Here is a 16,798-nt window from a genome sequence, read left to right on the forward strand (position 1 = left end):
TGACATCTCTGCCTCCTTCTGTGCCCTTTGCGCCTCCCCCTGTCCCTCCTTATGTCCCCTTTGCCTTTATTTGTCCCCTTGTGCTACCTCTGCCCCCCTGTTCCTCCTTCAGTCCCTCTCTGCCTCCTCCTGTCTTCCTGTGCCTCCTTCTGTATCCCTTTGTGCCTCCTTCTGTCTCCATGTGCCTCTTCAGTCCCCATGTGCCACCTCTGTCCCCTGCGCCTTCCTCTATCCCCATGTGCCTCCTTCTGTCCCCTTTGTGTCTCCAGGTGGTGAACAGGCTTGCATCGTCAAATAGACGCCGCGTCAATTCACTGGCCCACAGCACGTAAGCTCACTTCTGCAGCCTTACATTACGTGTATTTTCTGGTGAAACAGTGCCCGCATTGGGAATTTTCTGATGAAAAGCTGCCGGATTATGATTATTTCCTGGTAAAATGTTGCCGCATTACGATTATTTTCATGGAAGGGCACCATGGGGGTGGGGGGCGCCACGGATTTTCTCGCCTGGAGTGACAACATGGCTAGAGGCACCCCTGACCATCTTCACCTGTGATCTATTTTCTTGTAATTAGTGGGTGTGTATAAAAGGTTATTTGAATCTTTCATTCAGTACTGCATTAACGTTTTTTTAAATCTACGTCATGGGGAAAGTAGAAGGAATGTCAAAGGATCTAAGGGAAAAGGTAGTTTATCTCTATAAAACAAGAAAGGGATATAGGAAATTATCCAAGGAATTAAGAATTCTAATCAGCAGTATTGAAACTCTAATTAAGTGGAAAATTACCATGGCTTAGAATCCCCCCCCCCCTCCCAAAAAAAAAAAAAAAAAAAAATCAGCGCAACCCCCGCCCCGCCAATGCCTTTACTCTCTCTGCTGAGAACCAGATGTAGCCCCCCCTCTATCATGTCACCTCCCCCTCCCTTTAGCTTGTGAGCCTTTGGCAGGCCCTCCCTCCTTGTGTATTTTACTTGATTGTGCACTCTACCCACAGAATAATGTGAACTTGTATTATAGGGACCACTACTCCATGATCTGGCATTGTGCATCTTATTGCTCATTACCTGTATCATGTTGTCTTATTTAATTGTCCAGTGCTGCGTAATATGTTGGCGCTATATAAATCCTATAAATAATAATAATCATATGATCACTGCAATCATGTCATCTGCAGAGCGCTGAATGGCTGCTCTGCTACTACCCACGGGACCCAGTTACAATGTAGCGCTGGGTCCTGTGGGATACATTTAGCAGTGGGGACGGGCGGAGAGCAGAAACCAGGCGCCATATATATGGCGCTGTGACTTACAACTGATAAGCTGCCCATTAATGTTACACTCTTGATCACTGTATACAATTTTACCAAATCGTTACAATGGGAGGGACTACCAAAGGTATATACACACAGGTTACCCTTCTACTCTACTACATAGATTTGGTAAGATTGGACAATCATTAGTGGGCACCTTTAGGGCCCGTTTCCACTAGGAGCGGTGCGATGCGGCTACATAGCCGCATCGCACCGCGGGTGTCCTGAAACACATGCACGCCAATGGAAGAGTTTCCACTGCGTGCATGTTGTGCGGAGCGGTGCGGAACAATCCGAGAATCTGCAGCATGCTGCAGATTCTCGCACGGCTGCATCCGCCCGCAGCCGCATCCCATCTCCTCCACTGGCTTCCGCATCGGGAGATACGGAAGTGACGCAGGCGGCGGCAGCGGAAGTGATGCGATGCGGCTAGGTAGCCGCATTCGCATCACTTTAGTAGTGGAAACCGGCCCTTACAGAGCAATTTTTCAGTTTAGTGAAGGAAGACAGTACATAACTGCCTCTTGTTCCCACTGCACAAAATCCAATCCCTTTCCTTATCATTGTGACATGGTTGTTGTTACCGCCAGTGCAATACAATTGTGGACAATTAGCAAACGTACTGCATCTTGGGTGCGATTATGTTTTTGTTGCATTCAATACAACTGAATGGAAGTTTGCAGGCCCACAAAAAATCATATAGCAAGCGCAGAGGCAAACTGTTAGCGTTTTTCCTGTGTGCTCTGTGACTGCCAGTGGAAAAAAGGTTTAGAAATATAAAATTCCCTGGCAACTCCATGGCAGCATAACATATGGGCAGTTCCCGCCCCCAACTGCCAGATAGGACCTCCTAACTAACATTTAAATAAGACTCCACCCAACTGCTGGCATTCCTTTTTTCGTCCTCGCCGCCAGTGGGACCATTTTTTAGAGTGTTACTCTTTTTTCTTTTTATTAAGTCATCTTCGCCTTACCTCCGTGCTTTGCGGCGCCAGCCAGTCTGTGCCTCTCCCTGGCTGATGTCCTGTTGCCCAGGTTCCTAATAGGGTCTATGGGGACAGTGAAATGGCTGGGTGGTCTCCAGCGTGGCCGTTTCGGTCACCTAAATGGTGGTTCTGGCTTCCTCTCCCCGCTGTCTCCCCGCTGTCAGTCTCCGTATGGTTACGGAAACTGGTCGATAGGCGGAGGAGTGTTTACCTTGCGCATGCGCATCTGTACGGCTGACATCCTGTGGTTGGCATCCAGTCGGGATCCGGATCCGGAAATGCGGCTGCGGCCATCTTGCCACACAGCGGGGAAGGGTATTTTTGCTGCACAGGAAGTCCAGTCGGCGTCCTATGGTCTCTGGGAGTGTGCAGAGCGGACGTTTGGCTGGGCTTCTGGCTGGTATTTCTTCCTAAACGGTATGTGTACCCTCTTTTGGCATACAGCGACGCTACAGCACAATAAATCTTTGCTATGTTCGCCTCAGTATGGGCTAATTGTAGCCTTTTCTGTATGTTTGCAGCTAAATAAAAAAGACCAGTTCACTGCTCATAACAGGTAAGGAAGGTAGGTTAAAGAGGCTGTCATTTTCGGGTGGAAAATGACTATATTAATAAAGTAAGATCGAGTATGGAACAAGTTTGTACAGTTTGCTCATCAAGCATCTTTTGATCCATTAAAACCAGATATTACAGACCTGCTCTCCTTTCTCCAAAGGGGCCTTCAAATGGGACTTGCCTTTAATACTCTGAAATCTCAAATATCTGCAGTTTCAGCAATTCTGGGCACCTCATGGTCTTCCAACAGCCTGATCAGGCAGTTTTTTTAGGGGTGCTATGAAAATCCGTCCTCCCAGAAAACCGTGATTTCCCCAGTGGGATCTGCCTCTGGTCCTGGATTTTCTCTCTAAGTCACCATTTATTCCACTATTCAAGTGCTCCCTGTATAATTTGACACTGAAAACAGTCTTCCTGATTGCCATCACTTCGGGGAGAAGAGTTTCAGAGATCCAAGCGCTATCATGCAAGGAGCCCTTTCTTTCTTTCTTTGATGACCGAGTAGTGTTGAATCCAGTGGAGGCTTTTCTTCCCAAAGTGTCTTCTTATTTTCATCTCAACCAGGAGTGGACTCTTCCAGCATTTAAAGATCCTGTTGATCCGAGCAAATCTCCTCCACTCGATCCAGTTGCATGTATCAAAACATACCTGGACTTGACGAAGGAATTCAGAGTTACAGATAAGCTGTTTGTCCTTCCTGTAGGGATCAATAAGGGCAAGGAAGCCTCTTCAAGATCTATTTCTAAATGGATTGTGTCTACAATTCAAAAAGCCTATAAAGTTAATGATCTGTCGGTTCCTCAGGTTCTCTCGGCCCACTCCACTAGAGGCATGTCAGCTTCCTGGGCTTCCCTGGGCAAAGTCTCACTTGAGACCATTTGCAGGGCAGCCAATTGGGCCTCAGGGCACACATTCATAAGGCACTATAAAATAGAGCCAGCAGCCCTATCTACTGCTGCCTTTGGAAAGAATATTATTTCCTTAGCAACTAATCAATTGTTGTGAATTTTCTCTGTATTTGTTCATTAAATTTTCTTTTGCTAACATTTTTTCCCTCCCTTAGTTTTATTTCTCTAGTTAGTACCCATATGTTATGCTGCCATGGAGTTGCCAGGGAATCTGGAAAATTGAATACTTACCTAACGGCAATTTTCCTTTCCTGGCAATTCTCCATGGCAGCATACATTCCCACCCATTTGTTGGCGGCTCGTCCTATATTCAAAGGAATGCCAGCAGTTGGGTGGAGTCTTATTTAAATGTTAGTTAGGAGGTCCTATCTGGCAGTTGGGGGCGGGAACTGCCCATATGTTATGCTGCCATGGAGAATTGCCAGGAAAGGAAAATTGCCGTTAGGTAAGTATTCAATTTTCCAGAATTGTGTCTGGTTAAAGATATTATTATTTCTTTTGACATACCACAACCCATATAATTAATTTACAGTGGGACGTTGTGTTGTAATGGGTCGTTAAAGTCACAACATAGCATTACAACGCAATGCAAAAAAAAGGTGGTAACTCACATTAATGTCGCGTTACCGTCGCATATAGTAGGTACAGTAAAGCATGCAGGCAATGAAAAGTATGCTTTCCTGTACCTGGTAGCATGTGCGTTTAGAGGTAAGCAGAAGTGCGTTACCATAGCGCTACACGTACAGTGGGACGCTAACGTCCAACTGTGAACGACCCATGAGCAGGGGCGTAACAATAGACCCTGCAAGGGATGCAGCTGCAGGGGGGCCCAAAAGCCTCAGGGGGCCTCGTAGGGGGATAAGTTCATTTTCCCTGTCCTGAGAGACTGACAACTTTGGGCACGGAGAGAAAAATCTTTCTGCTCTCTGCACAATTGTTCTAATGACTGCATCTGCTCAACCACTAATAAGGAATCCTACAAAGTTTTTCAGACAACGATTTGTAGAGTACTATTCAGTGTTCTTGTAGACAGTCCCTATTCAGTTTTTTACACACAATGTGTGTCTGTATGTGAGAAAACATGCACATTTTATCAAAGAAGCTAATGTAATTAATAAAGAAAATATGTGCAGTGCTTGTTAGTTTTTATCTGCATAGGGAAAACACATTCAAGTGTGCACTAGCCAATCGAATAATATTGGTTCTCAGTTTACCTGTGCAGAAAGCGAGAAGGGGCGGATGGGGTGGGGGTGCACTGTGTGGTTGAGGGGACCCATCTAAAATTTTGCAGGGGGGCCCAGAAATTTCTAGTTACGCCCCTGCCCATGAGATTGTCATTGCAGTGCGGTACGCTGCAACGTCCCACCGTGAATATGCCCTCACAGAAACAATTCTCCTGCTAATAATTATTTTCCACTAGACACACATATTTGCGATACAATCATCAGATTTTAGGAGCAAAGTACAATACCTTTGGCAAATAATTTAGGTAAACATCACAGGGTAAACAAATCTTTGTGCTGACCGCTGAGAGATGTCTAAATCGCATTTAAAGTAACATGGCAAGATATGAGTGATCATTATATTAATAACCACCCTGGCGTTCTATTAAGAACGCCAGGGTGGCCGCGCAGCACAATTTTTTTATTTTTTTGATTTTTAAATCATGTAGCTAGCCTAGCGCTAGCTACATGATTCCCCCCTCCCTGCAGCGTCCCTCCCACCCCTCCGATCGTTGCCGGCACGTATGCCCGTCCGGAAATCCCGTTTTAAACGGGATTTCCTTCAGGGCTTCCCCGTCACCATGCCGACGATCGTGATGACGTCATCGATGTTGTGACGTCATCGATGTTGTGACGTCATCGGGAGTCCCGATCCACCCCTCAGCGCTGCCTGGCACTGATTGGCCATGCTGCGCACAAGGTCTGTGGGGGGCCCTCTTTCGCGTCGGGTAGCGGTGAATCGGCGGCTAGCGGCGGCGATAGACCCGAACACGCAGCAAGCAAAGTGCTTGCTGCGTGTTTAAAAAAAAAATGATCAAAATCGGCCCAGTGGGGCCTGAGTGGCGCCCTACCGCCAAGGAGGTTATAATTTATTTACACAACTGGTCAATAAACAATGTTTAGTATATGATTGATATTACTATAAAAATCAAATGCATGGATCTTTAGAACATGAAGCCAAATATAATGATCCTGGTAAATGCTCTAATGGACCAGTGTTCCTCTGGCCGATTACAGCATAAGTATAATCAATGCCAACCAGAAGGCTAATGCCTGGTACACACCATGCAATTTCCTGTCAGGTTTTAGGTCAAATCGACAATTTCCAACAGGTCCTATCTGATTTCTGATCGATTTTCTGATCACTTCTGTACAAAACCTATCAGAAAACAGATTGGAAATCAGAACAGACTTGTCAAAAATTATTGATTCAACTCGAAATCTGATGGGAAGTTGTATTGTGTGTACCAGGCATACAGCTCGGTACCCACTTGCAGCAGATGCAAATTGGGACGGTATGCGCTTCACTCTATTGCAGGTCCATGCCTTCTGTTTTGCATAGGTATCTGTTCCTTTAGGCTTTACTTGCATGTTTACCCGGCCGTTCAGGAAAAATGCAACAAGTTTGGACTCAGCAGTTTGTTTACTGAAACTCGGCAATCAGTTGTTTTTTTAACAAGAGGAAACTGATCCTATTTTTAACATTAAAGAGACTCTGTAACAAAATTTTCAGCCTTATTTCTTCTATCCTATAAGTTGCTATACTTGTTCTAATGTGGTCTCGATTACTGCAGGCTTTTTTTAGTTGCACTGTCTCTGTAATATATCTAATCTTCTTTTCTTTGTCAAGCTTTGTCGACCCAGGGAGGAATGTGCTGCCTCTGCTGTGATAGGGAGAAGTTATTCACACCCCCTGCATGCCCCCCTCTGCTCTCCTGTGTGCTGTGTGTATTAGTCACAGGCAAGGTCTCTGCTCACAGCCAACCTGTCTGCGAGGCTCACAGAGCTGTGACCTTGTGCAGCCTCTGCAAACAGGCACCTGCTCTGATGATGTATTTCCTGTTTGGCGGCCATCTTCATTGTTTACAAAAACAATGAATAAAACAGTGATTTTATCATCAAGAAAACATCGGGGAGCTGCGAAAATTTCACAGAGGGGGCTAGGAGAAGATAACTAACAGGCTAGTACGTTTATTTATGTAAGATTTTCACAGTACAGATTCTCTTTAAGATTCGCTTCCTGCATTTTTTTAATTAGTGGTAACTGAGCCTTACTGACTGACACACAGACATATTTTTCTCACACATAGAAATTTGGCAAGACAAAACCAGCAATCTACTTGTAAGTTAAACAGAAAGACAGCATATTAACCTTTGTTTGGACATTGCATCCAAATAATCGCATTGGCATGGGAGGGGGAGGGGGGACTCTGATGCAAATTTGTGTCAGCATTGGTCGTGTCCATATCGGAGACGGAGGCAGAATATAAATGGAAATGTAGTCTAATAGTTACTTGTGAGCTGACATACTTATTCACTCTAAAATATTTAAAAGCGTTAATGGAGACCAATAAACCTAAAACATGTGCAGAACTTTCTCACAAACCTACAGTGGACCTTCTCCCTGTAGGAAAGGTATCCATGACCATGAGGTTAAAGCCCTATTCCAGAAATAAAAGTACTGTTTATTAGTTTTGGTTAGTGTGATAAGAGGTAAAATACTCTTTTGGATTATTTGTTGCTGTTCTGTGTTTTCACTGGTGATCATTTTATCACATCCTGTCCATACAGGAAGTTGAGAAGTCTCTCCTACAGTGGCAGAGGCAGCAATAAGTAAGCTGTGATATGGACATTAGGCTGTATACTGTTTTTTATTAGTAAGGACAATTCAGTGACCCAATAAATTGAATAAACCAAGGGTTCTTTCAAACTGACAAATCACTGCTGGCTTTGTTGCTAAGTAATGCAATGCAAAAAGGATGCTCAGAAATTTGGGTGCTAAGAAATAGCTGAGAGTAAAATATTTACCAATATTCTACTCTCTTGCAGTGCAATTACAATAGTAAAATATTGGTAAATGATATACATATTTTAATATAGCTTACCAAAACCTAACCCTATTCTCACACTGAACCCTCCCAATACTGATGGCTAACTTTAACCACCAACCGTCTAATGCCTTACCTTTACCACCCCCCCCCCCCACCACCACCACGTCTAACCTCAACCACCACCCCCCCCCCCTCAATACCTAACCTTAACCACTTCACCCCCAAGGGGCTTTTACCCTAACGGACCAGAGCTATTGTCACCTGTCAGTGCTCCTACCTTTCATTCGCCAACAACTTTATTACTACATTGGAACCTTGGTTTGCAAGCATAATTAGTTCTGGAAACATGCTTGTAATCAAAAGCACTCATATCAAAGCAAATTTCCCCATAAGAATTCATGTAAATTCAAGTGATTCATTCTATAATCCAAAAACAGTTTAGAAAATAAAAATATAAACATGACTTTAACTATAACAAACCGGTTCATTGCTATCTGGTGGTTCTCCCTAATCTTTTTTTTTTTTCTTTTGCATGGCTTTAACAAGAAACTTTAAAGCCTCATCTACACGGGTAGATGAGGCTGCGATCCGGCGGCTCGATTAGCCGCCGGATCGCCTCTTCCGCGACCCTGCTCGCCGCGCGTGCGCCGGATTCGATTCCCCGCTCGTCCTTACCGGCGCCGCTTATCTTCCGCTCGATTCCCTGCCATTGTCCCCTCGCGGGGAACGAGCAGGGAATCGGCGGTGGGGAGATCCATCCTGTCGGATCTTATCATCAGCGGCTCGATTGATAAGCCACATCGCCGCCGCATCTACGCGTGTAGATGCGGCTTTAGGGCCTATTTCCACTACATGTGAATTCTGGATGCAGAAAAATTACTTCAATGTATGCCTATGGGAAATCTGCATCAGAAAAATCGCGTTTAGTGTAAACAGCCCATAGACATTCATTGGAGTCAGTTTTTCTGCATCCAGAATTTGTGTGTAGTGGAAACAGGGCCTAACAATGACAGTTACTTTTGAGGATTTCACAGAAACATGACTTTGTACAGTCCCTACACTCAGATTAAGTACAATCCTGTAGTGTCTAAGGGGGAAGAACCATCGGCTCAGTCGTGATGACATAAAGGATATATACGTTTTTTGCTTGTATATCAAGATGTTCTCTGTGGCTCTTCCGACAGTTACAGTGGTGTGAAAAACTATTTGCCCCCTTCCTGATTTTTTATTCTTTTGCATGTCTGTCACACTTAAATGTTTCTGCTCATCAAAAACCGTTAACTATTAGTCAAAGATAACATAATTGAACACAAAATGCAGTTTTAAATGAGGGTTTTTATTATTTAGTGAGAAAAAAAAACCTCTAAATCTACATGGCCCTGTGTGAAAAAGTGTTTGCCCCCCTTGTTAAAAAATAACTTAACTGTGGTTTATCACACCTGAGATCAATTTCTGTAGTCACCCCCAGGCCTGATTACTGCCACACCTGTTTCAATCAAGAAATCACTTAAATAGGAGCTATCTGACACAGAGAAGTAGACCAAAAGCACCTCAAAAGCTAGACATCATGCCAAGATCCAAAGAAATTCAGGAACAAATGAGAACAAAGTACTGTAATTGAGATCTATCAGTCTGGTAAAGGTTATAAAGCCATTTCTAAAGCTTTGGGACTCCAGCGAACCACAGTGAGAGCCATTATCCACAAATGGCAAAAACATGGAACAGTGATGAACCTTCCCAGGAGTGGCTGGCCGACCAAAATTACCCCAAGAGGGCAGAGAAAACTCATCCGAGAGGCCACAAAAGACCCCAGGACAACATCTAAAGAACTGCAGGCCTCACTTGCCTCAATTAAGGTCATTGTTCACGACTCCACCATAAGAAAGAGACTGGGCAAAAACGGTCTGCATGGCAGATATCCAAGGCGCAAACCACTTTTAAGCAAAAAGAACATTAAGGCGCGTCTCAATTTTGCTAAAAAAACATCTTAATGATTGGCAAGACTTTTGGGAAAATACCTTGTGGACCGACGAGACAAAAGTTGAACTTTTTGGAAGGTGCGTGTCCCGTTACAGCTGGTGTAGAAGTAACACAGCATTTCAGCAAAAGAACATCATACCAACAGTAAAATATGGTGGTGGTAGTGTGATGGTCTGGGGTTGGTTTGCTGCTTCAGGACCTGGAAGGCTTGCTGTGATAGATGGAACCATGAATTCTACTGTCTACCAAAAAATCCTGAAGGAGAATGTCCGGCCATCTGTTCGTCAACTCAAGCTGAAGCGATCTTGGGTGCTGCAGCAGGACAATGATCCAAAACACACCAGCAAATCCACCTCTGAATGGCTAAAGAAAAACAAAATGAAGACTTTGGAGTGGCCTAGTCAAAGTCCTGACCTGAATCCTATTGAGATGTTGTCTCATGACCTTAAAAAGTTGGTTCATGCTAGAAAACCCTCAAATAAAGCTGAATTACTACAATTCTGCAAAGATGAGTGGGCCAAAATTCCTCCAGAGCGCTGTAAAAGACTTGTTGCAAGTTATTGCAAACGCTTGATTGCAGTTATTGCTGCTAAGGGTGGCCCAACCAGTTATTAGGTTCAGGGGGCAATTTCTTTTTCACACAGAGCCATGTAGGTTTTGAGTTATTTTTCTCACTAAATAATAAAAACCATCATTTAAAACTGCATTTTGTGTTCAATTATGTTATCTTTGACTAATAGTTAACGGTTTTTGATGAGCAGAAACATTTAAGTGTGACAAACATGCAAAAGAATAAGAAATCAGGAAGGGGGCAAATAGTTTTTCACACCACTGTAAGCGAGACGGGAAGGGGGGGGAGGCGATCGATCGGGGCCGGTAGTGGCCGTGGGGGAGGACGTTTTAAAACGTCCTGTGGTTTGTTAAAAGGGACCAACAGGACATTTTAAAACGGCGGGAAGGTAGTGGTTAATCACTACCCATATGGGGGTGCCTACAGAATACCAAAATACATTGTACATGGACATTTTTTAGTGCAGTATATTGCTAGTGGGATTGAGGGTATAGATATCAGCAGAAACACCCAGCCAGCAACAGATTGAGGGCATTGCTGAGTGGCGTGCAACACATGGCAATACCATGGGCACAGTGCCCACAAGCCCTTATATATTTATTTCTTAAACTATGTCATATTACGCAGCTCTGACTGTTCTAAAAATAATTATCAGTCTACACATGTTGACATGTCCCTTTTATTGACAGCATCTTCTTTTCATTGTGCTTGGCAGGTCTTTGGGGGCTGGTAAACAATGCTGGCATTTTACTACCTTTGGCCCCTAATGAATGGCTGAAGAGGGAAGACTTCAAAAAGATCTTAGATGTCAATCTTTTGGGCGTGGTAGATGTAACAATAAACCTACTTCCTCTGATCAGGCAAGCCCGAGGACGTATTGTCAATGTATCCAGCATTGCTGGAAGAGTAACGCTGTGTGGGAGTGGCTACTGCCTGTCCAAGTATGGAGTGGAATCTTTTTCTGACAGCCTAAGGTAACCAAATAAGCTTCTGCATCTCTAAATGTTCACTAAATGAAACATAGTATGTTATTCTTTTTTTTCATTTCCCTTTGCTCACAGTACTCAGTAGAGAGGAATGGCAACTCTAACAACTCTATTCAATCTTTCTATCTCCACTGGCACTTTTCCTTCCTTATTTAAACAAGCTATTATCACACCACTTATCAAAAAACCCTCTCTTGATCCAGCTTCTCTATCCAATTACCGGCCTGTCTCGCTCCTCCCCTTTGCTTCTAAACTGCTGGAACGTCACATCCATTCAGAATTGTCTGCCTTTCTCTCTACCAACTCCTTACTTGACCCCTTTCAATCTGGATTCCGCACACACCATTCCACCGAAACTGTACTCACAAAAGTTGCTAATGACCTACTGGTAGCTAAATCCAAAGGCCAGTTCTCCATTCTAATACTCCTTGACCTTTCCTCTGCCTTTGACACAGTTGATCATGCTCTGCTTCTGCAGACACTGTCATCTTTAGGAATCAAGGGACAAGAACATTCCTGGATCTCCTCTTATCTCTCTGGACGCTCTTACACTGTGTCCTTCTCTAACACCAATTCCTCCTCACGCCCACTGTCTGTTGGTGTTCCTCAAGGCTCTGTTCTTGGGCCACTTCTTTTCTCAGTCTACACTCATGGCCTGGGACAACTAATTAACTCTTTTGGCTTCCAGTATCACCTCTATGCGGATGACACCCAAATCTATCTCTCAGCTCCTGATCTGTCATCACTACTATCTAGAGTCCCCGACTGTCTACGTGCCGTTTCTGCATTTATGTCCTCCCGCTTCCTCAAACTCAACATGAGTAAAACGGAAATTGTGATTTTTCCACCATCGCTATCTACACTTCCACCAATTGCAACCATAACGGTAGACAACACCCCAATAACCTCAACCACTAAGGCCCGCTGCTTGGTGGTTATACTCGACTCAGAGCTCTCCTTTAAACCTCACATTGCCTCATTAACCACCACCTGCTATTTCCAGCTCAAAAATATATTCTGTATCCGTCCCTTCCTCACACAAGAGGCTCCCAAGATGCTTGTACATGCCTTAATCATCTCCCGCCTAGACTACTGCAACACCCTGCTCTGTGGTTTACCACAAAAAAGGCTAGCACCTCTCCAATCCCTTCTAAATTCAGCGGCCCGCCTCATTCACCCCTCCACACGCTCTTCCGATGCAGCCCCACTGTGGCGTTCTCTCCACTGGTTACCTATTACCCAGAGGATCCAGTTCAAACTCCTGACTCTAACATACAAAGCCCTCCATGAGTTGTGCCCTCCATACATCTCATCACTAATCTAAAGATATTGTCCCTCCCGCAACCTCCGCTCCTCCCAAGAAATTCTCCTGGCCTCTAAGCTGATCACCTCCTCTCATGCTCGCATCCAAGACTTTACACGAGCATCATTTCTTATCTGGAACTCTCTTCCACAGCCTGTACGTCATGCTCCAAACCTGGACATCTTCAAACGCACTCTTAAAACACACCTTTTCAGACAAGCTTATAACATTCTATAGCCTTTATTTACTTATTTGACACAATGTAATCAGAGGCAAAGGGTCACTGCCTCATCCATCCTCCACCCCCTTACCTAAAGTGTCCCACACTACCCACTAGATTGTAAGCTCGCAAGGGCAGGGTCCTCCTCCTAATGTTTACTGTTTTTGTCACAATATTTGTGCTGCTTGGAACTCTGCTTTACAATTTGTTAGTATATCTATGTTCCCCTTGTCGTCTTATTGTGCTTTGTAAAGCTCTGCGGAATATGTTGGCACTATATAAATAAAAAAAATAATAATAATAAAAATAATGGCAGCATGTCACGATTGTGGAACTTTCCCCGTGATCAGCGCACAACGCGTGCGCTGACACGGCGGAGATCCTCCACAAGCGTATAATTTGCAGGAACCCAGCAAAAGGTGCTACGCACCTGTAGAGGGAAATTCCTGTCGGCAGATGGCGCTGGGGAGTGCAGAGGAACCAATCCTCTGTACCTCCACAAGTGCCAGACAGGAATTGTACGAAGCGCAGAACGCAATCGCAAGAGAGGCGATTGCGAATGAGATTGAGCAAAAGGGATAGGTTGTATGTGTGTGCGCCAATCCAGTCGCCACTCCGCGACCGCGCACACACAACAGCAGATACGAAATAGGAACGCGATCGCGAGAGGTGCGATCGCGAGACGTGACAAGGCAGAACAGAATAGAATACGAGGGTAGCAAAGGCACAGCAAATACAATAAGGAGATATGGAAAATAACAACGCTAGCTAACCGCGAACACCGCACTCATTCGCAACAGTGCACGAGGTTATGCGCGATCTCCACGTGATAAGCACAATAGAGACAAGCACGCCTAACTAACCATAAACAGACAAACATGAAACAGGGGACGCGAGCGTTTGCTTAACGGTTACCTCACCGAGCCTGTAGCAAGCGCAGCGGACAAGACAGACACATGAAAAACAAGAACTAGGCAGGAAGGATCCACCGCTCTTCCGCCAGAGCAAGTGTGATCCAAGCAGGAACACAGATCAGAAAGATCTACAGCCGCTAACGCTAGCGGCTAGTGCGATCTCAGCAAGACAGAACGATTCGCTATCAACCGCCGCTGGTGACAGCGCAATCGCGACCGACAAGACAGAACAGAAGGATCCCCAGCGCTCGCACAAAGTAGCTAGCGCGATCCCAGGAGACAGAACAGAAGGATCCCCAGCGCTAGCACAAAGTAGCTAGCGCGATCCCAGAAGACAGAACAGAAGAGATAGCTGGTAGCAACCGCTGCACCAGCTATACCCCAAGAACATAGATCAGAACCATTTCCTGTCAACCACCATAGGGACAGGACAATGGCAAACAGGCAAGACAAGACAGAACAGGCAATACAGATAATACAACCTGACTGGGCTAGAAGGGGAGCCTAAAGCAACCCCCAGGAATTAACTATACTAGATAGCAATGGCTGACACTCCAGCAGTGTCCATCAGGAACTGAGCATGGAAGGGAAATGACCAGCGAAGCATTCTGGGAAACATAAAGCTCTTATAGTGCCAGTCATCAAAGAAGGCAGGTAGGGGATTTGCATAACGAATGTATGCAAATTCCCCAGCAAGAGAACAGAACAGAAACTTGCAATGGAAAGACAGGTCTCTGTTCCAGAGACCTGCAGCCCACAGACTAGAGGAATGGACAAACAGCTGTCTGCCTGTGCAGCCAGCTGAGCGGATCATCACACAGCACATCTAAAGCAAGCTGCACCTGACTGACATTAGCTGCATGGAGCTGCAGGGCCCCTTAACTATTTCAGCTCACGGGTTGTTTTCACCTTATGGATGAGAGGAATTTTCACATTTCAGCGATCCTCCCTTTCATTCCCCAATAACTTTATCACTACTTATCACAACAAAATGATCCATACCTTGTTTTTTAGCCACCAATTAGGCTTTCTTTGAGTGGTACATTATGTTAAGAATTATTTAATTTGAAATGCATTTTAACGGGAATAATAAGAAAAAAATGAGAAAAAAATCATTATTTCTCAGTTTTGGGCCATAATAGTTTTAAAATAAAACATAAAACTGTGGATGAAAGCCACACATTTTATTTGTTTATTTGTCCCGGTTATCAGAACGTTTAAGTTATATCCGTAGTACAATGTATGGTGACAATATTTTATTTGAAAATAAAGGTGCATATTTTTTCAGTTTTACATCCATAACTAATCACAAGCCCATAATTTTACAATAATATACCTTCTTGACATAAATATTGTTTGTTAAAAACAATTCCCTATTGTATGTAGGTGTAATTTTACTATTTGGCCACAAGATGTCCTTGCGCATTATTTCCTATAAGTACGCTAAATAGGAAGTAATGAGTTACCATGTTACTGCAGAAGTGACGCAGGCATCTCATTGATGTCTGTGATGAATGATCACTGTTTTTGAACAAAAACAGTGATCATCGTCGCCGGACAAGAATGGATTGGTTCAGGGCACTTTTGTCCCCTGCCACCAATCCCCCCTGCCATCGGGACCATCGTGATCGCAGGCTTCCGCCCACCACGTTCGCGCGCACAGCCCCCCCAAACTGTAGGGATGTAAGCCTCACGTGCCTGCGGCTGTAGCAGCACCTACCACGGGCATGAGGCTCACCTCCCTGCGGCTATAGTGGTTAAAGGCACTACTGTCCTTGTTACAGCTGAGACAAGTGCTACACTAATGGAGGATGTTCTCTTCCAAAATAATTTGCATGCAAATGATTACATACCCTTCCACCGCGATGAGGTGAAAACTGTATTCTCACAGTACTGAATGTAAATATTTTCCTGAATAGTTTACAAATGTTTCTTCAAGCCTGCTGAAAGTCATGCGGATGCTCAGATGCTAGCCTCCAGCACTAGCATGTACTTATTATTATTCTCATTTACGCACTTTCTACAATGCTGCGATATTACACACTCAATAATAACAGGTGCACATTTTTAAACTTCCAAATAGAAAATAAATAAGCTACATGAGATAAATCATACGCAATTACATGTTATTTAAAAGCACATTTTATTGACAGATCATGATAAAATCCGCGGTAAGCAAAAAATGTCTACAGATGTATGACAACAATACATCCACCGTAGGGTACTCAGCCAAAATGAACAAGAAAAGAATCAATCATAGCACACACACACACACGCACGCACTTTCAGTTTGATTATGGGAAGATGTAAAGTGTACCCGAGATGAACTGATAATTTTTTTAGTTTTTTTTTACTTTATCTGGGACTCCTTCCAGCTCCCTGTAGCCTATCAGCTCCCTCACTGTCCTCACGGTCCCTTGGGTTATGCAGCTGTTAGTCCCATAAAGTCAGCGACTCTGCTCAGTTTCAGACTACTGCGCATGCGCAGTTCCGGGCCATGCTCCTCTTCCATTGCGCTCCCATGGCTTGGAGCACTCAGCACATGTGCAGTTTAATACTGGAAATACGCTTGTGCAGAACGAGATGGAGAAAAAATTAGAGACACACCTTATTTCCATCAGTCTTACAGCGACATATTGTGACATGATGAGACCAAGATAAACTTATGGTGTCAAGGGTGTGTGGCGGCAACCAAGTGAAGAATACAAAGACAAGTGTATCCCAAAGAGCCATGCACTGAGGACCAACAGTCCGAAACGGACTGTCTGCATGTTGGGTTGATGTGGCTCTGTAAAATTTAAAGCTATAGGCTTGCTATACACCAGTGGTTCTGGATGTAAACCTGGCTTCAAGGGCATAAAGAGATTATTTGCAAACTCCTCAGCCACAGTTGCACACTTAACTACCTGAAGACCGCTGTAATGATCGCTGCTGCAGCAGCTATTACTGGAAGTATTAGTGCTGCAGCTCAGGCAGTTCTGATCTATTTCCATGCAAGTTGCATAGCTTTG

At 44.4% G+C, this 16,798-nt stretch overlaps 1 protein-coding gene across 1 annotated transcript in view; it reads left to right on the forward strand.

Annotated features, from left to right (window-relative positions):
• The window catches only part of LOC137545846 (retinol dehydrogenase 7-like), a 43,035-nt gene that overhangs the window by 14,962 nt on the left and 11,275 nt on the right, over positions 1 to 16,798 (forward strand). The window contains exon 3 of the mRNA XM_068267539.1: positions 11,080 to 11,338. Coding sequence (XP_068123640.1) covers positions 11,080 to 11,338 — 259 coding nt within the window. The remainder of the gene's footprint in view (positions 1 to 11,079; positions 11,339 to 16,798) is intronic.

The sequence above is a fragment of the Hyperolius riggenbachi genome, chromosome 2 (genome assembly GCF_040937935.1).
Source record: "Hyperolius riggenbachi isolate aHypRig1 chromosome 2, aHypRig1.pri, whole genome shotgun sequence".
Lineage (NCBI taxonomy): Eukaryota > Metazoa > Chordata > Amphibia > Anura > Hyperoliidae > Hyperolius > Hyperolius riggenbachi.